At 42.7% G+C, this 18673-nt stretch overlaps 1 protein-coding gene across 6 annotated transcripts in view; it reads right to left on the bottom strand.

The window, feature by feature from the left end:
• Positions 1-18673, bottom strand: part of SYCP3 (synaptonemal complex protein 3) — a 20250-nt gene extending 1577 nt beyond the window's left edge. Inside the window, exons 1-7 of one of the 6 annotated variants that reach the window (XM_075939167.2) lie at positions 18567-18673; positions 15545-15742; positions 12656-12734; positions 11454-11488; positions 8677-8794; positions 6862-6961; positions 5549-5647 (exon numbers count right to left, since the gene is read on the bottom strand). In XM_075939167.2, the coding sequence (XP_075795282.1) occupies positions 5549-5647; positions 6862-6961; positions 8677-8794; positions 11454-11488; positions 12656-12734; positions 15545-15722 (609 nt within the window). In that variant the 5' untranslated portion in view covers positions 15723-15742; positions 18567-18673. Of the gene's footprint in view, positions 1-5548; positions 5648-6861; positions 6962-8676; positions 8795-11453; positions 11489-12655; positions 12735-15544; positions 15743-18046; positions 18291-18471; positions 18491-18566 lie in introns of those variants that run through there. The other 5 variants (XM_075939172.1, XM_089781830.1, XM_089781833.1 and 2 more) reach the window with 5 other exon arrangements.

The raw sequence follows: 18673 nt of genomic DNA, 5'->3' as shown, positions 1-18673 counted from the left end.
CATGGTCTTGTTACATTCTGACTGGATTACTGTAATGCGCTTTATATGTGGCTGCCTCTAAAGAGCCTTTGGAAACTTTAACTGGTCCAGAATGTGGCTGCTCGAGTTTTAACTAATACTCGTTATATGGAACACATTATGCCAGTGCTCTGGCAGCTGCACTGGCTTCCGGTATGTTTCCAGGTACAATTTAAGGTCTTGGGTATGACCTGTAAAGCCTTAAATGGGTTGAGTCTGGGGTATCTGAAGGACCGTCTTCTCCCATATGAACCTGCTCGGGGACTGAGGTCAGCTGGGGAGACTCTGCTCAGTGTTCCCCCACTTATGGAGATAAGATTAAAATCTACAGAGAACAGGGCCAACTCAGCTTTTGCTCCCAGGCTATGGAATTCTCTTCCTCGGGATATTCACATGGTGTCAACGTTAGCATTGTTTCAGTGTCAGGCTGACCCACCCTTTTTACTCGTGCTTTTATTGGTGTTTGAGTTTGTATGTGTGTGTTCCTTCTCTCGAGACACTTTTAGCAGGTTTTATGTCCTTCTGGGATCTCATATTTTAAATTTTTATATATATTTGTGTTGTGTTTTAAAAAATTTTGTAAGACGCCTTGAATATTTCAGAGAGAGAGGTGGAGTAAAAACATTTTAAATAAATAATAAAATAAATAAAATACAAGAACATAGACTCAAATACTGCTGAAAATTTATTAATTTTTTAAAAATTCTATCTATGGTAGCAATTAAACTCTTTTCTGTACTAGAACTCAGGGAAATGTAGAACTTTGGTAACTTGGAAATAAATGGACTATTCTGTGGTCTTAAATCAGCTTTGATTAAAACACCACATACTTAGTTTAAACTGGGGAGATACTGTTTATATTATTCATCTCACCTATATTCCAGAGCTATGTTAACCTGGCTTCTGAGATGTGGGAGAAGGTAAAGATACCATATTGATTCCTCTGCACTCAAAAGTTAGCAGACCTATTTTATTTTAATGTAAGTAGTGGCCACTTTCCACTAAGAGAACATCTATAAATTGTAGATGAAGGGTTAACAAGTGATGCTTTAAAAACTGAGTAATCAATTGTAAGAGTCCATAATCTATTATACATATGTCTGTAATGTATTTAACTTCTGTTAATTATTTATTAACCATTTATGTTAAGGGGCACTGTTTATAAATTGCGTATCATGCTTTCAATATAATATCATTATACATAGTAAACCAACAAAACCACAGAAAGTCAGTGAATATTAACTGGATCAGATGAGTTCACTTCTACAGAAGATTTTGGAATACTTTTGTTGCTGGCATCAGGGTGAATACTGAGTTTTAATATTAGTAGGCCTGTCAAATGATGAAAAAATAATTGTGACTAATGGTGCAATTAAAAAAAAATCATGATTCATTGCATTGTTAATAGAATACCATTTATTCAAATGTTTTTATTTTTCTATATTTTCAAATATTGATTTCAATTACAATGTAGACTACAAAGTATAAAGTGCTCACTTTATCTATTTTTATTACAAATATTTGCACTGGAAAAAAAATGACATTTTTCAATTCATTTCATACTAGTACTGTAGTGCAATCTTATCATGAAAGTTGAACTTACAAATGGAGAATTATGTACAAAAATCCATGCATTGTTTTATTTTTAATGTAAAACTTTAAACAAGTTTGCTCGGTCCTATTTTTTGTTCAGCCAATTGATCGGACAAACAAGTTTGTTTGTTTATAGAGAGAATATCTCCCACTTCTTGTCATAATGTCTCCTGAAAGTGAGAATAGGTATTCACATGGCACTGTTGTAGCCAGTGTTGCAAGGTATTTACATATCAGATGCACCAAAGATTCATGATTCTTTGGTGGGCCACCATTCCAGAGGACATAAGTTCATGGTGATGACGGATTTTGCTCTATAAGAATCAAAAGTAGTATGGACTGATGCATGTTCATTTTTATCATCTAAATTAGATGATAAAAGGTTGATTTTCTTTCTTGATGGTTTGGGTTCTATAGTTTCCATAGTGGAGTGTTACTCTTTTAAGGCTTCTGAAAGTATGCTCCATACCTCTGCCCTCTCAGATTTTGGAAGGCACTTCAGATTCTTAAAGCATGTAGCTTTTTTAGAAATCTCACATCTGTACTTTTTGTGTTTTTGCCTAATCTGCACTGAAAGTGTTTTTAAAATGAACAACGTGCTGGATCATCATCTGAGACTACTATAACATGAATGTTATAGTATGTAGGTAAAACATGGAGACGTACAATTCTCCCCTCTAGTTCAGTCACAAATTTAATTAATATATTTTTAACAAGCAACATCAGCATGGAAATGTGTCCTCTGGAATGGTGGTTTAACCATAAAGGGGCATACAAATGTTTAGCATATTTAATACATAAGTATATTGCAATGCCAGCTACAAAAGCCCCAAGCAAATGCCTGTTCTCACTTTCAGGTGAAATTGTATACAAGAAGTAGACAGCATTATCTCCCACAAATGTAAACACACTTGCTTGTTTTAGCAGTTGGCTGAACAAGAAGTAGAACTGAATGGACTTGTAGGCTCTAAAGTTTTGCACTGTTTTATTTCTAAATGTTGTTTGTAAATTGCAGTTTCATGATCGATTGCACCAGTGTTTCCCAAACTATGAGCCGCGGCCCGGTACCAGGCCGCGGGATAAAAATACTGGGCCTCAGCATGCCTGGTGGATGCCGGCAGGGCCGGCCTTAGGCCAATTCGGGCCCCATGCCCCTGAACCCGGAAGTGCCAGCAAGTTACAGAGCCGGGGGCCCTGCTCCACTGATATGTGGAGCTGGTCTCTCCCCCGGCTCTGCCTGGCGCTGCCCCCCCCCCCCCCCCGCGCGTCCTCCCACCCTGTCCCCAGAGCGTCCCTGCCGTGCGCAGCTCCTCCTCAACGCCTGCTGCTACCCATGAGCGGCGTTGCACGTGGGCAGGGAGGATGCCCGGATGTGACGTGATGTCACGTCCCGGGATTTTAAAAGTCTTCGGAGGCACGTGGCGGGGCCACGCTGCCTCCGGGTTCAGCCTCCGGGGTCTGAGCGTGGCCTCTGGCCCCACAATGTAGAAGGCAGAAGGTAGGGAACAGGCTTGGGCGGAGGCGAGGAGGCGGCAGCGGGCTTGCGTGGAGGGGGAGGAGTGGAAGGGGAAGGCACCAAGGGACAGGGTGCAGGAGAGAGAGAGACGAATGCCAGGGGGCCAAGTGCAGACAATGAGGGAAAGGATAGGAGTGGAGGTGTCAGTGGGACGGGGGACAGGGTGAGGCTGGGAGAGGAGAGGAGAGTGGAAGGGCATTGGGGGCTGGAGGAGGAGGTGCTGGGAGAAGGCTTGAAAAAGTGTGGCATGAGCGAAGTGGGGATGGAGCACGTCGTGTGAGGGCACAGAGGGACAGGAGGGGATGAGGCAGACAGTGCTGAGGGGGTGGGTATCAGGGAAAGAGAGGGCAAAGGGGGCAGGGGCAGTAAGAGATTTGGGAGGCACCAGGAGGGTGCAGGGCTAAGGGAAGGTGCAGGTGCTAGGGGATTCTGGGGTGAGGAGGAGGAGAGAGATGGCCACCAGAAGTAGCACGGGACGGGGGAATCAGAGCAGGCTGGGGAGATTGGGGGCCGGTGGAAGCAGGGCTGCTGGGGGTGCGAGGTTGGGGGCAGGGAACTGGCCGGGGAAGTTGGGGTTGGGGGAAAAGAAGCGGCCGCCGAAAGGAGGGCTGGATGTGGGCAGCGGGGCTGGCCAAGCGAGATTGGGAGGAGAAGCGGTGGGACCTGGCTGCTCGGGAGGGGGCTGGGGGAAGTGGGGCTGGCCAGAGGCGCAGCGGGGGGAACGGGGGAGGAATGAATTGGCCTGCGGGAAGTGGGACTGACCCGGCCATATGTAGATCTTGGGATGCTGCCCCTGTTACCCCTCCCTCCCGCAAAGCACAAAGCATGAGTTAGTCCAGCCCGGGGATTCTATTATGTTCGTCTGCCCGCCCCTCCCCTTCCCCTCCCCTCCCCCTTCTCCCTCCCCCCAGTAGTTGCGAACTGTCTGGCTGGTAGACACACTCATGCAGCCTGAGCACATTTACCAGCCAGGCAGTTCAAAACTACAAACTGATACATCTAGTAATAATACAACTTACCTAATGAGAAAATACCAGACATGTTATATGTCTGGTATTTTCTCAGTTTGTTTTTTATGTGTTTATATTTTTGGGCTGCAAAAAGCAGTATTGGGGGAAAAAAAAGGGTTCCAACTAAAGTAAAATGTTTGGGAAACCCTGGTCTAATCAGCTTTCTATCTGTCTTACAGTCCATTTATCCAATCCATATTCCTTAACTTGCTGGCAAGAATATTGTGGGTGACCATATCAAAAGCTTTGCTAAAGCTGGCACTGGGGGTTTTGGGAGGACCAGAAACAACTTATTTGAATAGTCAACATTACGGTCCTCCAAAAGTTCATGAATGGATTTACTGGTCCCTGTGTCAAAAAGTTTGGGAACCACTTGATTGCACTACAATGTTTGTATGAGGTGAATTGAAAAATTATCATTTTACAGTGCAAATATTTGTAATAAAAATAAAGTGAGTAGTGTACACTTTGCATTGTGTTGTAATTAAAATCAATTTGAAAATGTAAAAAAATCCAAAAATATATAGTACATTTTATCTGATATTCCATTGTTTAACAGTGCAATTAAAACTCTGATTAATTTTTTAAATTGTGATTTTTTTTAATTTGTTAGAGTTATCTGCATTTAATCATCAGCCTAAAATATTAGTTTATTAAAAGTAATACCAATTGTGACATGGTTAGAAAACTCACCCAATGAAGCATAAAACTATTTAAATGTTAATGTATTTGAAAATCTTTCTACAAATAGCCATAGGTCACCATATTCTAAGGTAGCCATTCACTATTAGTGAGACTGCTACCTCTAACAAAAGCATAACAAATGCTAAGTTTTGGCTTATGCTTTATTTTCAAGTACAGTGAAATATTTCACCATTTTATTTAAAAAATTGGGTTTTCATAACATTAATTCAAGTCTCAGTCTTCACACCAAGTCACATTTGGTGAACTAAAGTTGTGGTTACTCTTAATTTGATTTCAATCTGATTGATCAGTTTAGCTTACACTGGTAAATGTACAGATGCAAAGTAAACAGATGTAAACAGTTTTAATCAGATGTTATGCTCCTGCAGGGTTTGACTGGCTTAATCAAATCACTTTTTTAAACAGATTTTAGTTAAGTGAGCACAACTTGTGTGTTTAGACAAAACCTTAATGGTAAATGGAACTATCCTTGCAGGCTACAAAATAGCACTACACAAATATTCTTGATTAATGAAAGGAGCCATGTGTAAGGTTCACTTACTGGTATCATCCTTAAATGGTTTTTAATTCAATAATTATTTTAATATACAGGGGATTTTAATCCTACACTAACTGTAAGTTTCAATGCAGCTTTACCTATGGAGTCATTAAGAATCCCTCTTAACAGAATCATGATCTAACTTTAAAAAAGGTGCATATACTGGACCTTTAAAAATTGCTCATACAGCTGTTTGATTGTTTTCAGTCTCTGACTCTGAACTATTCTTGCCTGTTGAAAAACCTTCTGTTGCTGGCGAAACATATTCTAAAGCACAAAGAAGAGTCATGTTAATTAACAGGCAATGGTTGGGTCCATGCTGTCAATGTTCAGAAGCATTAAGTTCCTCCTTCACTGGAAATCCATGTTCTAAAATCTCTAACATGGATCTCTGGTAGAAAGGCAGATAGCAAAGAAACAGAGTATGTTGTCCATATGTATTCTCTTGGTCTATGTTACTGGCAGGGAACAGGACAACTTGCAAACAGAGAAACACAATATCTTCCAAGTAATCTGAACTGGTGCAATGTGCTCCCAGGCTATGTCTACACTGACGCGATCTTGCGGCAGAGATATGCAAATGAGGCTAAGCGTGGAATATCGCTGAGCCTCATTTGCATGCCTAATGAGCCGCCATTTTGGTGGAAGAGGCACTTGCGCTAGAAGGAGCTGTCTACACTGCCCCTTCTTGCGCAAGAAAAGCCCTCTTGCACAATGCCGCTACGCTGATTATTTTCATTGTGCAAGAGGACTTTTCTTGCGCAAGAAGGGGCAGTGTAGACAGCTCCTTCTAGCGCAAGAGCCTCTTCCGCAAAATGGCGGCTCATTAGGTATGCAAATGAGGCTTAGCAATATTCCATTCTTAGCCTCATTTGCATACTTCTGGCGCAACAACCTGCCAGTGTAGACATAGCCTTAGAGTAATTGTGTCCCTCTGCCATTATATAGCTTTCTTCTCCCAATATTACGGAGACCTGTTCTCATTCTCTGGTCCCAGTGAACATAATCAGGTGTAAATGCTGTAATTCCCCACTGTCATCCTATACTACACATACTTGGCATTGCTTACCTATTCCTATCCCAATTCTAATATGTCTAGTGATTTGGGTGGAAACTTGCCCATGTATGATAGGACATTTAGGATCTGCTCTTATCTTCCATGGGAACATTGCTTCTCTACACTGAGTCTGCATGTTGCTCCTGCAACTTGAGGAACATTTACCTCTATATTGATCAAGTTAGATAGAGACACTACAACATCAGATAGTCTTTATCATCTTTTCATTTTGTAATATATCTAATCATTTGAATAAACATTTCACACTTGGGAAGTCCTGAAAACTTTTGAGAGAGAGAGTCCCCCACACCATGTTTTGACTGAAATTCATCTCATGTGTGTTTATGCCTGTTGGAAGTTGCTGTCTAACAATTAGCACTTGCAATATAAAACCAACTTATCAGTTGTCAGGATGGAAACACACCGCTAGTTTTTCTTCCTGTTCCTCTGCTTTCTGCACATCAATATCCCATTGTTGAAATAAAGTCAGGAACTGCTGGGAATACTCATGGTTGAGCTTCTGCCTATAAATACATCACAGTGCCATTTAGCTTTTATTGTCCACTTATGAAAAGTGCTATATGTGATTATTCCCATTTTATAGGTGAAGAAACATGTCTCAGTTGGCCTGGTCATTACAATTGTAGAGCCACTAATGCCAGAAGAAATGAACTTTTAAAACGGTTTTTTTTAGAAATAATACTTTTTACATAGTACTAGAAGAACTGCTCAAATGTGGATTTCCTTTAGCGGAAAGCTTGGAAGTGGGAAGGAAAGCAGAGAAAGTTCTATTTTCTTGAAGGTATGGGGCTTGCATACTTCCTCTGTCAATATGTAGGGAATGGCACAAAAGAACTAAGCAACCGTTGCTTATTAAAATAGTGAAATATGGCCCTACAAAAAGTTTGTAATCAATTTGAAAAATGAACATAGACATTTGTTTATGGGTAAACTAATGTCATTTAAAAGAATGTATGAGCAAAGACCACTTAAATACAATTTGCAGATCAATATCCAAATCAGAGGAAACACTATCAGAGATATCCAACTTGTTCCAGATTTTTGAGGGATGTTTATGAAAAAAATGAGGGCGGTTGCTTGGTGCAGTGGCAAGTGCCAAAGGTGCAAAGTCAATACAAGCGGGTGGGGGGGGGGGGGGGATAGCCTGAGGTTTGACTGCTTGCCGTGTATTTTCAATGCATTCTTGTGTATGTTACAATTACCATGACTTTTGTGTCTCCTTCCCTGCCCCCACAAAAACTGGGGCCTTTCTGTCCCTCTCCTCCGCCCCCTCCCCCCCCCAATCTATTGCTGGAATCACAGAACACTAGAACTGGAAGAGATCTCGAGAGGTTGAGTCCAGTGCCCTGCCCTCATGGCAGGACCCAGTACCATCTAGACCTCTCTGATAGATGTCTATCTAACCTGCTCTTAAAGAGGCATGACTCCCAGAGACCTCCCCCAAACAAGGAGAAATAGAGGATGGGCACTAGGAAAGTTGTCTCCTGCCAACAAAGCATGATATGGACAGCACTTATGATGTAACTGACAGTAACTTAAGTGTCTTTTTCTCACCCGAGTAACAAGAAGTTACATCAACTTAAGTGACAGTGCAAACCAGCCTCATGAGTGAGTTATGTTAGTCCTTCCAAATGAGTATCAATAAAATATTTGTATCATATTGTTAAATATTCTGTATATGATACATATTTTATATGTGCCTGAATTTTAAATATTTTACTAGTACTATTTGCCTTTAAGGCTTGTATTTGTGAGTAATTAAACCTGACTGAGGGGCAAAGAAAAATAATGAATAGATAGTTTAAAAAATCTAATACTCAAGATTACCCAAGCTTAGTTTTTAATACATAAAACTTATAATACTTTTAAGTTTTTACAAAGCATTTAACTTTTTAAAAAACCAAACAATAAAAACGTAATAAAAATGTCTACTAAAATTTTTTCACTTTTAATGTAGAACAAAATTTTGACCAAAAATAAAAAATGATCTGTTTGCTTAGACAGTTTCAATTCACATTTCTCTTTCATAAAATGAATGAGATGTGTTACTCTATTGCGGCTGATTTAAACAAAGTAGACGTATCTAACCAGAAGTTTCAGCAGGATATCTCTTGAGGCCAAGTAGATAGGACACAATTCCCTGATGCTATGACAACAGATTCTGTGATCCAGAAAAACAAATTAAATACATTTTTCCAGCAATAAGTGTAACTCTTACCTCTGTTCTTGCTGTGTTTTCCAAACATGTTCAATTTTCTGGTTACTGGTTTTAAGAGAAGCCTTAGTATACATTTCTAATCTTTTCCTCTTAGCTAAGAGAGCCTTGTTAATGTCAGCTGTATTTGAACAAATAATAATCAGAATGGTATTATGTATTGCAACAGACGTGCTATGCATTTTATTAGAAATTTAAAAATATTTTGCTATTGCTATTTTTAATATAACTCATGCTTTATTAAAGCTCACAAAGTTTTGTAATTGAAAAATTGATTGGATTATATGGGCTTCTAACACTTACAATATTATTTATTGAAAAAGTACTTGCTAACATTGTTTTGGAAAAATACTTGTTAAAGTTACTTGGATTTAAGTAGCAATAAGATAAGTGAAAATGTGAGCCTACCAACAGTGTCAAAAACTGTTAAATGAATATAAGAGGTAAACCATGTGCCATCTTCAATCACACTAAATGGCCTTAAAAAGGATAGTTTGAGTAAACATAACTGTACAAATTATAGGTATACCCCAGCTTCAAGCCTGTAATAAGCACTTTGTTCCTTCTGCCATAAATTACTTCAAGGTTATATCAGATGATTTTTTTTTGTCCATCTATTTTAGCTCAGACTGATGTCTCATTGCTAGCTCCATTCTTAACTATTATTCCTGTGCAGATGGCATTATCTTTCGCTCAACACACTTTCTGATATCTCCATATCTCATTGTTTTGCCTGTCTTTAGTCAACATTAGACTACATTAACTTCCTATTTAATCATTCAAAGACTGATGTCATCTTCCTGTGTAGATTGCTCTGACTAGCAGTGCTTTCTTATATTTACTTCCAAAATAAGAAATCTTAGTCACTTTTCAATAGTTAATTCACAGACAAGGGAGGTCTATAAGATCCCCTTCCACTTTGAGGCTCGCATACAAAAGATATTTATTCTGTAAGATATTTATTTTTGATATCAAATTATTACTCAACCAATTGTTGAGTAGATAAGTAATCTTGTCTTTCCTGTCTTCTTTTCCCACTGCTTTTTGGCCCTATGGTATACCATGTATTAATTTGCTCCTTAACTGTGACGAAAAAAAGAAAGATGAGAGGAATAGGTTTTTCCCTTATACTGCTCTTCCACTCTGAAATTTTCTCCCCTTCCCCTCTCCTCCCCCCCAAAGCTGCATAATTTTTTGCCAAATTTTTTCTTAAAAATCTTCCTTTCTGCTTTAGACTGTGATGGGTATCTACTCATGTATCCTTGTATTCTCTCTTCTTTAATAATTAGTCTATACAAATACTTGTATCTTCACTATGTATACATTTTAGCACCATGGTCACCAACCCGTGGATCGCGATCGACTGGTCAATCGCGAGGTGTTCGGGAAACCCCGCCCCTCATTTTCCCCCCACCCCCGAGAAGCCCCACTACCTACCTCTAGTGTAGTGCCGGCTTCCCACGGGGTGGACGGAAGTCCTCTCTGAAGCCCGCGTCACTTCCGGGGGTTCCGGAAGTGCGCGGGCTGCTCCCCCTCCCACAGCTCTGTTGCGTGCTGGGGGAGTGGGCGTTGGCCCTAGAGGAGGAGTGCGGGGGCTTCCCTGCACTGCCGGCGCTGGAGGGGTGAGTTGAGCGCAGGGGTTTCCCTGCGCCGAGGGAGAGGGAGTCAGCCCCGGGGTTTGGCCGCGCTGCGGGAGGGGAGGGAGTTGGCTGGGCCACGCCGTGCCGCGGGAGGGGGGTTTGGCCCCGGGGCAGGTGCCCGCGGGAGTTGGCCACGCTGCACTGCGGGAGGAGGGTTTGGCCCTGGAGCAGGTGCCCGCGGGGGTTGGCCGCGCCATGGGAGGGGGGCTGGCCCTGGGGCAGGTGCCCGCGGGGGTTGGCCGCGCCGTGGAAGGGGGGCTTGGACCCGGGGCAGGTGCCCGCGGGGGTTAGCCTCAGGGTTTCCTGAGGGAGGGGCCGAGGAGGCATGTGCTGGCTTCCCTTGGGGGGCAGGGGGTGAGAGAATCCTGGGAGGAGGCAGATGCAGGGGACTTTGCTGCCACTGGCACCCTGCCCCCACTTCCCAGACTCCACTCCCCTATCCCCAGCAATAGAATTCCGTCCCCACTCCCCAAACTCTGTCCCCACTCCCCTGTCCCCATTCCCGTCCCCACTGGCACTCTGTCCCCTCTGCAGAACCCTGTCCTCTGCCCTCCCAGCACCCTGTTCCCTCTCCCCTGCCCCCAGCCGCAGAACTCTGTCCCCACAAAATGTATAATTATAAATGCTTCATTTTAGATATAAATAGCATTAATAAAAAACAGACCATTTATTTCATAACTATAAACACGTGATTTTAATTTTATATATCGCATAATTTAAAAATAAAGTGTTTATCAGAGTGTGTAAGTAAGGGCTGGGGATAGCAAGTGATGGACAGGAGGAGAATAGAGAGGGCGGGGCTTCAAGAAAGGGGCGGAGCTTCAAAGAAGGGGCGGAGCGGTAGATCTTCGCCTGTTCTGAGATTTAAAAAGTAATCTTTGGTGTAAAAAGGTTGGAGACCACTGTTTTAGCACTTGTATTGTTCCATTTATATATGTCAGTTTTCACCTTCTGGAATGTGGCGGTAATCCAATGCTACAAAGAGTGATCATTTTACTCTCTCTCACATCAAACTTTTTATCATTTTAATAAAGTTGTTATTATAAAAACAAGTTAGACTCTATACTTCCGATGTGGTTACTTAAACATTAATATTTCTTAATTCAATACTGCATGAATAATATTTTAAAATATACTTACCTCCAAATCGTTCCAACATAGTTTGTACTTCGCCCCTACAAAATATTGTTTAAATTACTTGATGTGACTATTTTTGTATAAATTACAATGAAATTAAAAGCAGTGTATATACCTTAAAGTTTAACTATATAGTTTAAATATATAACTTTTATATTATTTGTTACAGTTGACAAAATTATCACTGTTGTACAAGACAGAAAATTACAGCAATCCTTGTGCTGAGGAACTTACAAACTAAAATAAATACACATGCACATGACATGGGATGCATCAGAAAATCCAGACATAGACTTGCATGATTTTTATTAACTAACTTCCTGAGGACAGCAAGGGAGTATTCAATCTGTAAGGGGGAAGGAGGAAAAGAGGATAAACCGGTAAATCGACATTGGGAGAATTCTACATCTGAGGATGATGAGAGGCATGGGAAAAGAGAACTGCAACAACGTGGTTGGCATCACTGCAGGGGTGTTGATACAAGATAAGGTGCAATAAGTAGATTGAAATGGATTTGTATATCACTTTTAAGGAAATAAGATTAAACCAGTATGTGTGTCAGTGAGGAAATAGCAGAGAGATTAAATAAGGGTACAGCATTCTGGGCAACAGGAAAGAAACATATCTCTTTTTTACGGCATCTTATCTGTAAAGTACCGTTTTCTTTGTGCTATAGAAGAAACGGTTTCTATCTCAATCCCCCAATCTTCACAGACTGGAATCTACTATCACTAAGACTTACTCCAACTCTGTATATTTTCAAACATAAGCCTCAAAAGGCTGACTTTACTTATATCTTTTCAGGTAATAATGGACACATTTAATTTTTGAAGCATGACTGTCATTCTCAAGAAAAATAAGAAGTGGTGAAGAAATTGAGCAAAATGATATAACTGTTTAGGATGGAACTCAAACTACCTTTGGGAGTAAACAAGGATTTTGAGAAGTCACAAAACAAATATTAATAAGTTTTTTTAGCCGATGATCACATGCCAACTTTTGGATATTTTAATATAAAACATATAGAAGTTGTCCTTTTCTTATACATAACTGTAGTCAGGACTACTTTACCAATATATTACTAATAGATTTTACTTTAAAAAAATCTGAATAGAATCTACTAGGAAAAAATAGGGACATTAAATTTCAGTGATTAATATGTATATGGATTTTTTTCTTAATAAAAAGATTTTTAAGCAAATTACCCCACATCTTCTTCAACTACAGGATGAGGAGTCACTGAAGGTCTTTTTTTCCCATGTTTATCAATTACTGGAGTGTCACCTTTATATATTAAAAACAAACAAAACAATTTACACTTACAAAACATTTTGCTGGAAATTATTTTACTTAAAGGGGTAATTACTTACTTATGCATAATTCTGCTTTCTTACAAGATTTGCATCATGAAGGATTTCCAGTCTTGGGTTTTAGCTCTCTAGAATGAACCATGTTGGAACTCCTCTAGCTCTTGGCTATCTGATGCACTGGAATCTGGCCACAAACCCCTCCCTCATGTTAGAGTTGAACTGTTTCTGCCTTGGTTCCCCTGTAACTGCTAAATCACTTCCTGAATGCTCAAGCAATAACAGCTTACAATAGGGGTGGGTAAAGGGACCTCCGCGGGCCAGATCCAGACTGCCAAGCCGGTGGATTGGGCCTGCGGCTGTCCTGTGGCTCCCACATCCCCAGGCCAATCAGACACTGGGGATGGGGGAGCACACAAAGTCTCCTCGCCCCCGCAAGAGCACACACTAGAGACACACACCGGCTGTTTTAAAACAGAGTCTGGGGGCAAGGAGTGCACTAAGTCTCTCACATCCTGTCCCTACCCTGCCAGGGGCGCACAGCAACTAGAGAGACACACCAGCTGCTGTGTGCTCTTGTAGGGGCGAGGAGACTTCATGTGCTCCCCCGCCCAGAAGCACTGATTGGCCTAGGAGCAGGGTGAGCATGCAAGTTCTCCTCCTGCTAGGCTCCTCGAGGGAACTGCCAGGTGTTTTAAAATAGCAAGAGCTGGCATTTCTCTCCTGGGGGGTAGGGCAGGGGAGGGAAGGGGAAGACTTCTTGTGCTCCCCCACCCCAGGTCAATCAGTGTGGGGGTCAATCTGTGTACAAGAAGTCTCCTGGCCCAAGGTCCCACCCCTTCCGGGATGGCTCAGGGCCACTTGAGAAATTTCTGAAAAGGCCCTCTTTTAAAAATTATTGCCCATCTCTGGCTTACAAAGAGAACATTTGCTAAAATTCATGACAATCATCTCAAAAGCGGAAACAATCTAAACCTTAAAAATAACCAAACAAAGCAGTCATGTAGCACTTTAAAGACTAACAAGATGGTTTCTTTGGTGATTAGCTTTTGTGGGGGCAGACCCACTTCTTCAGATCAGACTAACATGGCTACCTCTCTGTTACTTTTCAAAAATAGCTAATCACCTTAAACTGGAAATCTAAATTCTGAGGGGAAAAGAGGTGAGTAAATGGTAATACTGTGAAATTAGATCCTTATCAAGAATTAAAGCTAAATAACCATCCCTTCTTTAAAAAGGATTCCAAATACAGGCAGTCCCCGGGTTACGTACAAGATAGGGACTGTAGGTTTGTTCTTAAGTTGAATCTGTATGTAAGTCGGAACTGGCGTCAGCCCCTGCTGAAACTGATCAGTTTCAACCGCGGCTGAATCTGGATGCCAGTTCTGACTTACATACAGATTCAACTTAAGAAACCCAGGTGTCCGCAAGTCAGCTGCTGCTGAAACTGATCAGAGGCTGATTCCAGGAAGCCCAGAGCAGAGCAACTCTGCCTCGGGCTTCCTGTAGTCAACGCTGGTCAGTTTCACCAGCCTCTGACTTGGGGATGCCTGGGGCAGAGCAGCTGGGGTGCTGCTGGGTTGCTCCAGTAGCGCGGCTCCTCGGCGCTACTGGACCAACCCAGCAGCTCTGCCCCAGGCGTCCTGATTCAGCCGCTGCTGAAACTGACCAGCAGTGGCTGAATCAGGACGCCTGGGGCAGAGCAGCTGGGGTGCTGCTGGGTTGGTCCAGTAGCGCCCAGAGCGGCGCTGCGGGACCAACCGGCAGCACCCCAGCTGCTCTGCCACAGGCATCCGGAGAAAAGCCTGGTCTGCTGGGGGGGGGGGGGGGAGGGCGTACTAGCTGCGTGCCCCCCCCACCCAGCAGACCAGGGAGACGTGGGCGGTGGACCGAGACGCACCACGGTCCTGCCGCCCGGGTCCTCCGTGGCTTTGCTCCCCGTCTCCCTGGTCTGCTGGAGACCAGCAGACCAGGGAGACGGGGAGCAAAGCCACTGAGCACGCTGGCAGCAGGACAGCCCAGACGCGCTGCGGCTGTCCCGCTGCCGGCGTCCTCAGAGGCTTTGCTCCCTGTCTCCCTGGTCTGCTGGAGACCAGCAGACCAGGGAGATGGGGAGCAAACCCTTTTCGTAACTGCAGATCCGACATAAGTCGGATCCGCGTAACTCGGGGACTGCCTGTACACAGGATTTCCATTACTGGTCAGGAAGAAAAACACAACCTAACATCTCAAATATGAGACCGCAGCCCAAAATCTTCAGATTTTACTATCTCAAACTAATACTATAAATTATTTAATTGTGGGGAAAAAAAGGGAAAACCCAGGTCACGCCTGTTAAAAGACTGTATCAACCTTGTTTTTATTCAGCATCAGCAATGTCCACAATGAACAGTATTACAGGCAGTCCCTGGGTTACATGGATCCGACTTACATTGGATCCCTACTTACAAACGGGGTGAGGCAACCCCGCACTAGCTGCTTCCCCCCAGCAGGCCAGGGAGACCCGAAGCTAGCGCCCCTCCCCCCCCCAGCAGACCAGGGAGATGCGGAGCGCCTTTTCTCAGCAGACACCTCAGCTTGAGAATAAAGGACTGAGGAAGTGAGGTGTGGGAGAATAAAACTGAGCTCTGGAGAAATGTTTGGCTAGAGTTTCCCCTACAATATGTACCAGTTCCGACTTACATACAAATTCAACTTAAGAACAAACCTACAGTCCCTATCTTGTACGTAACCCGGGGACTGCCTGTACTAATCTTTCAGTAACTTTAAACATATATAGAGACGCACACTTCATAAAACTTGATGAAAATTCTTTCAGTGGACATACTGCACCTTCCCTAATATCTTCCTCTGATCCACTCAAGTTTTTCTTTTCCTCTTCCTGAAAGTCATAGGCACTTATGGCTTGATCTTCCTGTACTGATTTGCCAGCTTTCCCTGCATGCTTTCTTCCAGGTGGTGCCATAATCAGAGGCTTTTTCTCTACTGTAACAAACATACTGTATTTGTTAACCACCTCCTCCCATGATTTTTAAAGAGTAAAATTCCAGTGATTCCTCCTGAAAATATGGAATATAAAACCTCAAGCCTATGTATTTTCATTTTCTGAATTACTTTAATTTGTAGCTATGCTTTGTAGACTCAGTTTCCAGTAGTTTGCATAAAGGAATACAATCGTATTTTTTAAATATTGATAGTGCTCCTGTAAATATATGGCATTAATTTAATTACTTAAGGCATTAGAGTTATGTACTCCTTTGTACAATAGTTAAAATAAATGTTTAAAATGACATATTTTGAAGAAAAGTTAAATATTGTTAAAAGTATGTGTATGCTAAAATGACATCAAATACTTTGATCAATGCTCCCTGTTCAAGAAAATTACACATATGTAAAATGTGTTTGAGTGCATGGCTGACTAAAGTACTAAATTACATCAGCAGAATTTGGCTGTGGAGGTATTCTAGCCAACAGAAGTGATTTTCAAGTGTCCCTTTGGTGTACTTCTGTGAATGTGTTATAGTGATTTATAATTTTAAAAATTCCTTCAAAATGAAGTCAAGCTACTTGAGGTGAAGAAAGATGAAACAGGGAAAATAAAAAGTAGTCTTAGAGTAGCCCTTTTCCCAAATGTGACTACAGAAGGAAAAGTGTAACCAAGTCAGTGAGTTGCTAAATGTGAGTTGGAAAATTATCAACAGATAATTTTGATAACAAAACTTTTTTCCTCTGAGAAGAAAATACATCAGCCTAGAGCAATGACAATCTAAATGAGATCTTAAGTAAAAGATACAGTATCTATAAATTATATTTACACAATACCCTCTATCTCAAAGTATTGAATAAACAAACTGACATACACTGTTATGCTCATGTACAGACCAATTTTAAAAAGATGATTCTATCCACCCACCCCAAACTACCACACCACTGCATATTTCAAGACTCCACGAACAAGAAAACTGTAAATCAACTGCCATATAACTAAATTAACAAACCACTATTCCCTTCACTCCAACCCTCTCTGAATTCTCATTAAGGATTAGTTCACCTCAAGGTTCTGATACAATTCCCAATGGCTTCAAAGGAGGTCTATTCCTCAAATGCTTCTCTGTTAAGGTCAACACTTAACAGGTCTTGCAAGAAGTAGGCATGTAAATACTAATAAAATGCATATATTAAATTTGAAAATTACCCTTTTTAAATAAAGGGAAATAAAAGTAAAAAATCATATGTTCATGCATACGAAGATTGAACAGTCAAAAGTTTAGGTTTTCACAGAAAATTTTACAAATACAGAACCTTATACTTCTATTTTTTCAGTTCCTTTTATATCTTGTTATACTTTCAATTGAAAAATTTGTACCATAAAATAAATGGACAGTATGTGCAACATGGCCAAATTATACTGCTATAGGAAACTTCAGTTTGAAGATCAAACTTTGTATGCTTATGAATCAAGTTCTAATTAGGGATGTTAACATGTAATTAAGTAACCATTTAACTGCTGAAAAATTCAGCAGTTAACACACAGGGAGGCAGTCCGACCCAAGATGCTGCCTCTGCATCTTCATGTGTACTCAGAGCCTGTGTGTAACTGTGAACGTTAACCAATGATCCCAGGGTCACTGGTTAACCATTTACACCATTACACTTTCACATCCCTAATTTCTATATAATGTTTTGTTTTTAAAAAAATACATTAATGTATGATTTTTTAAAAAAACTTCCTAACATGAGATTGCCAGTTTTGGTTGACTGTATACATGGAGGTTTCATCACGACATAATTTTAATTTTAATTCCTGGAGACTCGAGGGAAATCTTTTGGAGTTGATAAGCCTATCCCCTGAAAGAAACCCCGAAAACTTTCGGACAAATCTAGAAATCCTGTCGTCTGGCTTTCAGGTGCTCATGGTGACATAGGCTCCAAGTTGTGCAGGTGTGGTGCCAAAAACCTGGTCAGCTTTCACAGGCTAACTTTGGGAATTGTGTGTGTGTGTGTGGGGGGGGGGGTTCGTCAGTCAGGGTGCCTATGTAGTACTTTGTGCTGAACTTCTCCCTGCCTCCCACGAAAGCAGTGAGTCAGTGGCTAGGCAGCCGGCCAAAACTGGACCCTGCCAGCTGCATGTGAATGGACATTTTAAAAACAATCTTTTTATTGACTTATTTTCTCTGGACTTTGCCTGGACTCTAAGTTTGCACCTTGGCCACAGAGAACTGGCTAACCCCGAGCTTAATGCAACCCAGGTCCCCTCCACGGCCCTCCCCCAGCGCGTGACACACTCACTGATCCAAGGGGGGGGGTGACGTTAGAACTTTTTCTCGCAGCTCGTTCTGCACCCCCGCCCCCACACGCAGCTCGCTCTTGCTAATGTCCGGCGCAGGGCGGCGTGCGATTTCCGCCCCCTCCCCTCACAGGGCGCCCAGCGCGCGGCGGTCGTGGCGCTGCCGCAGCGGGGCCTGTAGCCGCGAGAACGCGCGCTCCGGCCCCGCGCCTCGCAGTCCCAAAGCAGCACCCAACGCCCAACGCCCGGGCCCTGCCGAGAGCGCGCGCATGCGCGCGCAGCCGAGCCCCCCCCCCCAGAGAGCGGCCCGAGGAGACCCCGCGGGAGGGCAACGTTTGTGGATTTCCCGCCCCCGATCCCACGCCCCCACACACACGCGCGCGCGCTTCCCAAATGAACAACACCGAGCCCCTCCCCCTTCACGCACCTGAGCGATGAGCCTATAGCAGTGAGAGTAGGTACAAGCCAACAGCGGCAGCGCCTGCCCCCAGCAAAACCAGCCCCCCCTCCCCCCCCGCTTACCTCCAGGCGCTGGGGCGCTTCACCCCACGTCGTTTATCTCCCGTCTCCAGTTACTCCCCGCCCCAGAGAAGCCCATCCTGGTGCTTCTCCCCCACCCCTTGACTCAG

The sequence above is a fragment of the Pelodiscus sinensis genome, chromosome 1 (assembly GCF_052426305.1).
Source record: "Pelodiscus sinensis isolate ZL-2025 chromosome 1, ASM5242630v1, whole genome shotgun sequence".
In the NCBI taxonomy this organism is placed as follows: Eukaryota; Metazoa; Chordata; order Testudines; family Trionychidae; genus Pelodiscus; species Pelodiscus sinensis.
This window is presented reverse-complemented; position numbering and strand designations above follow the sequence as displayed.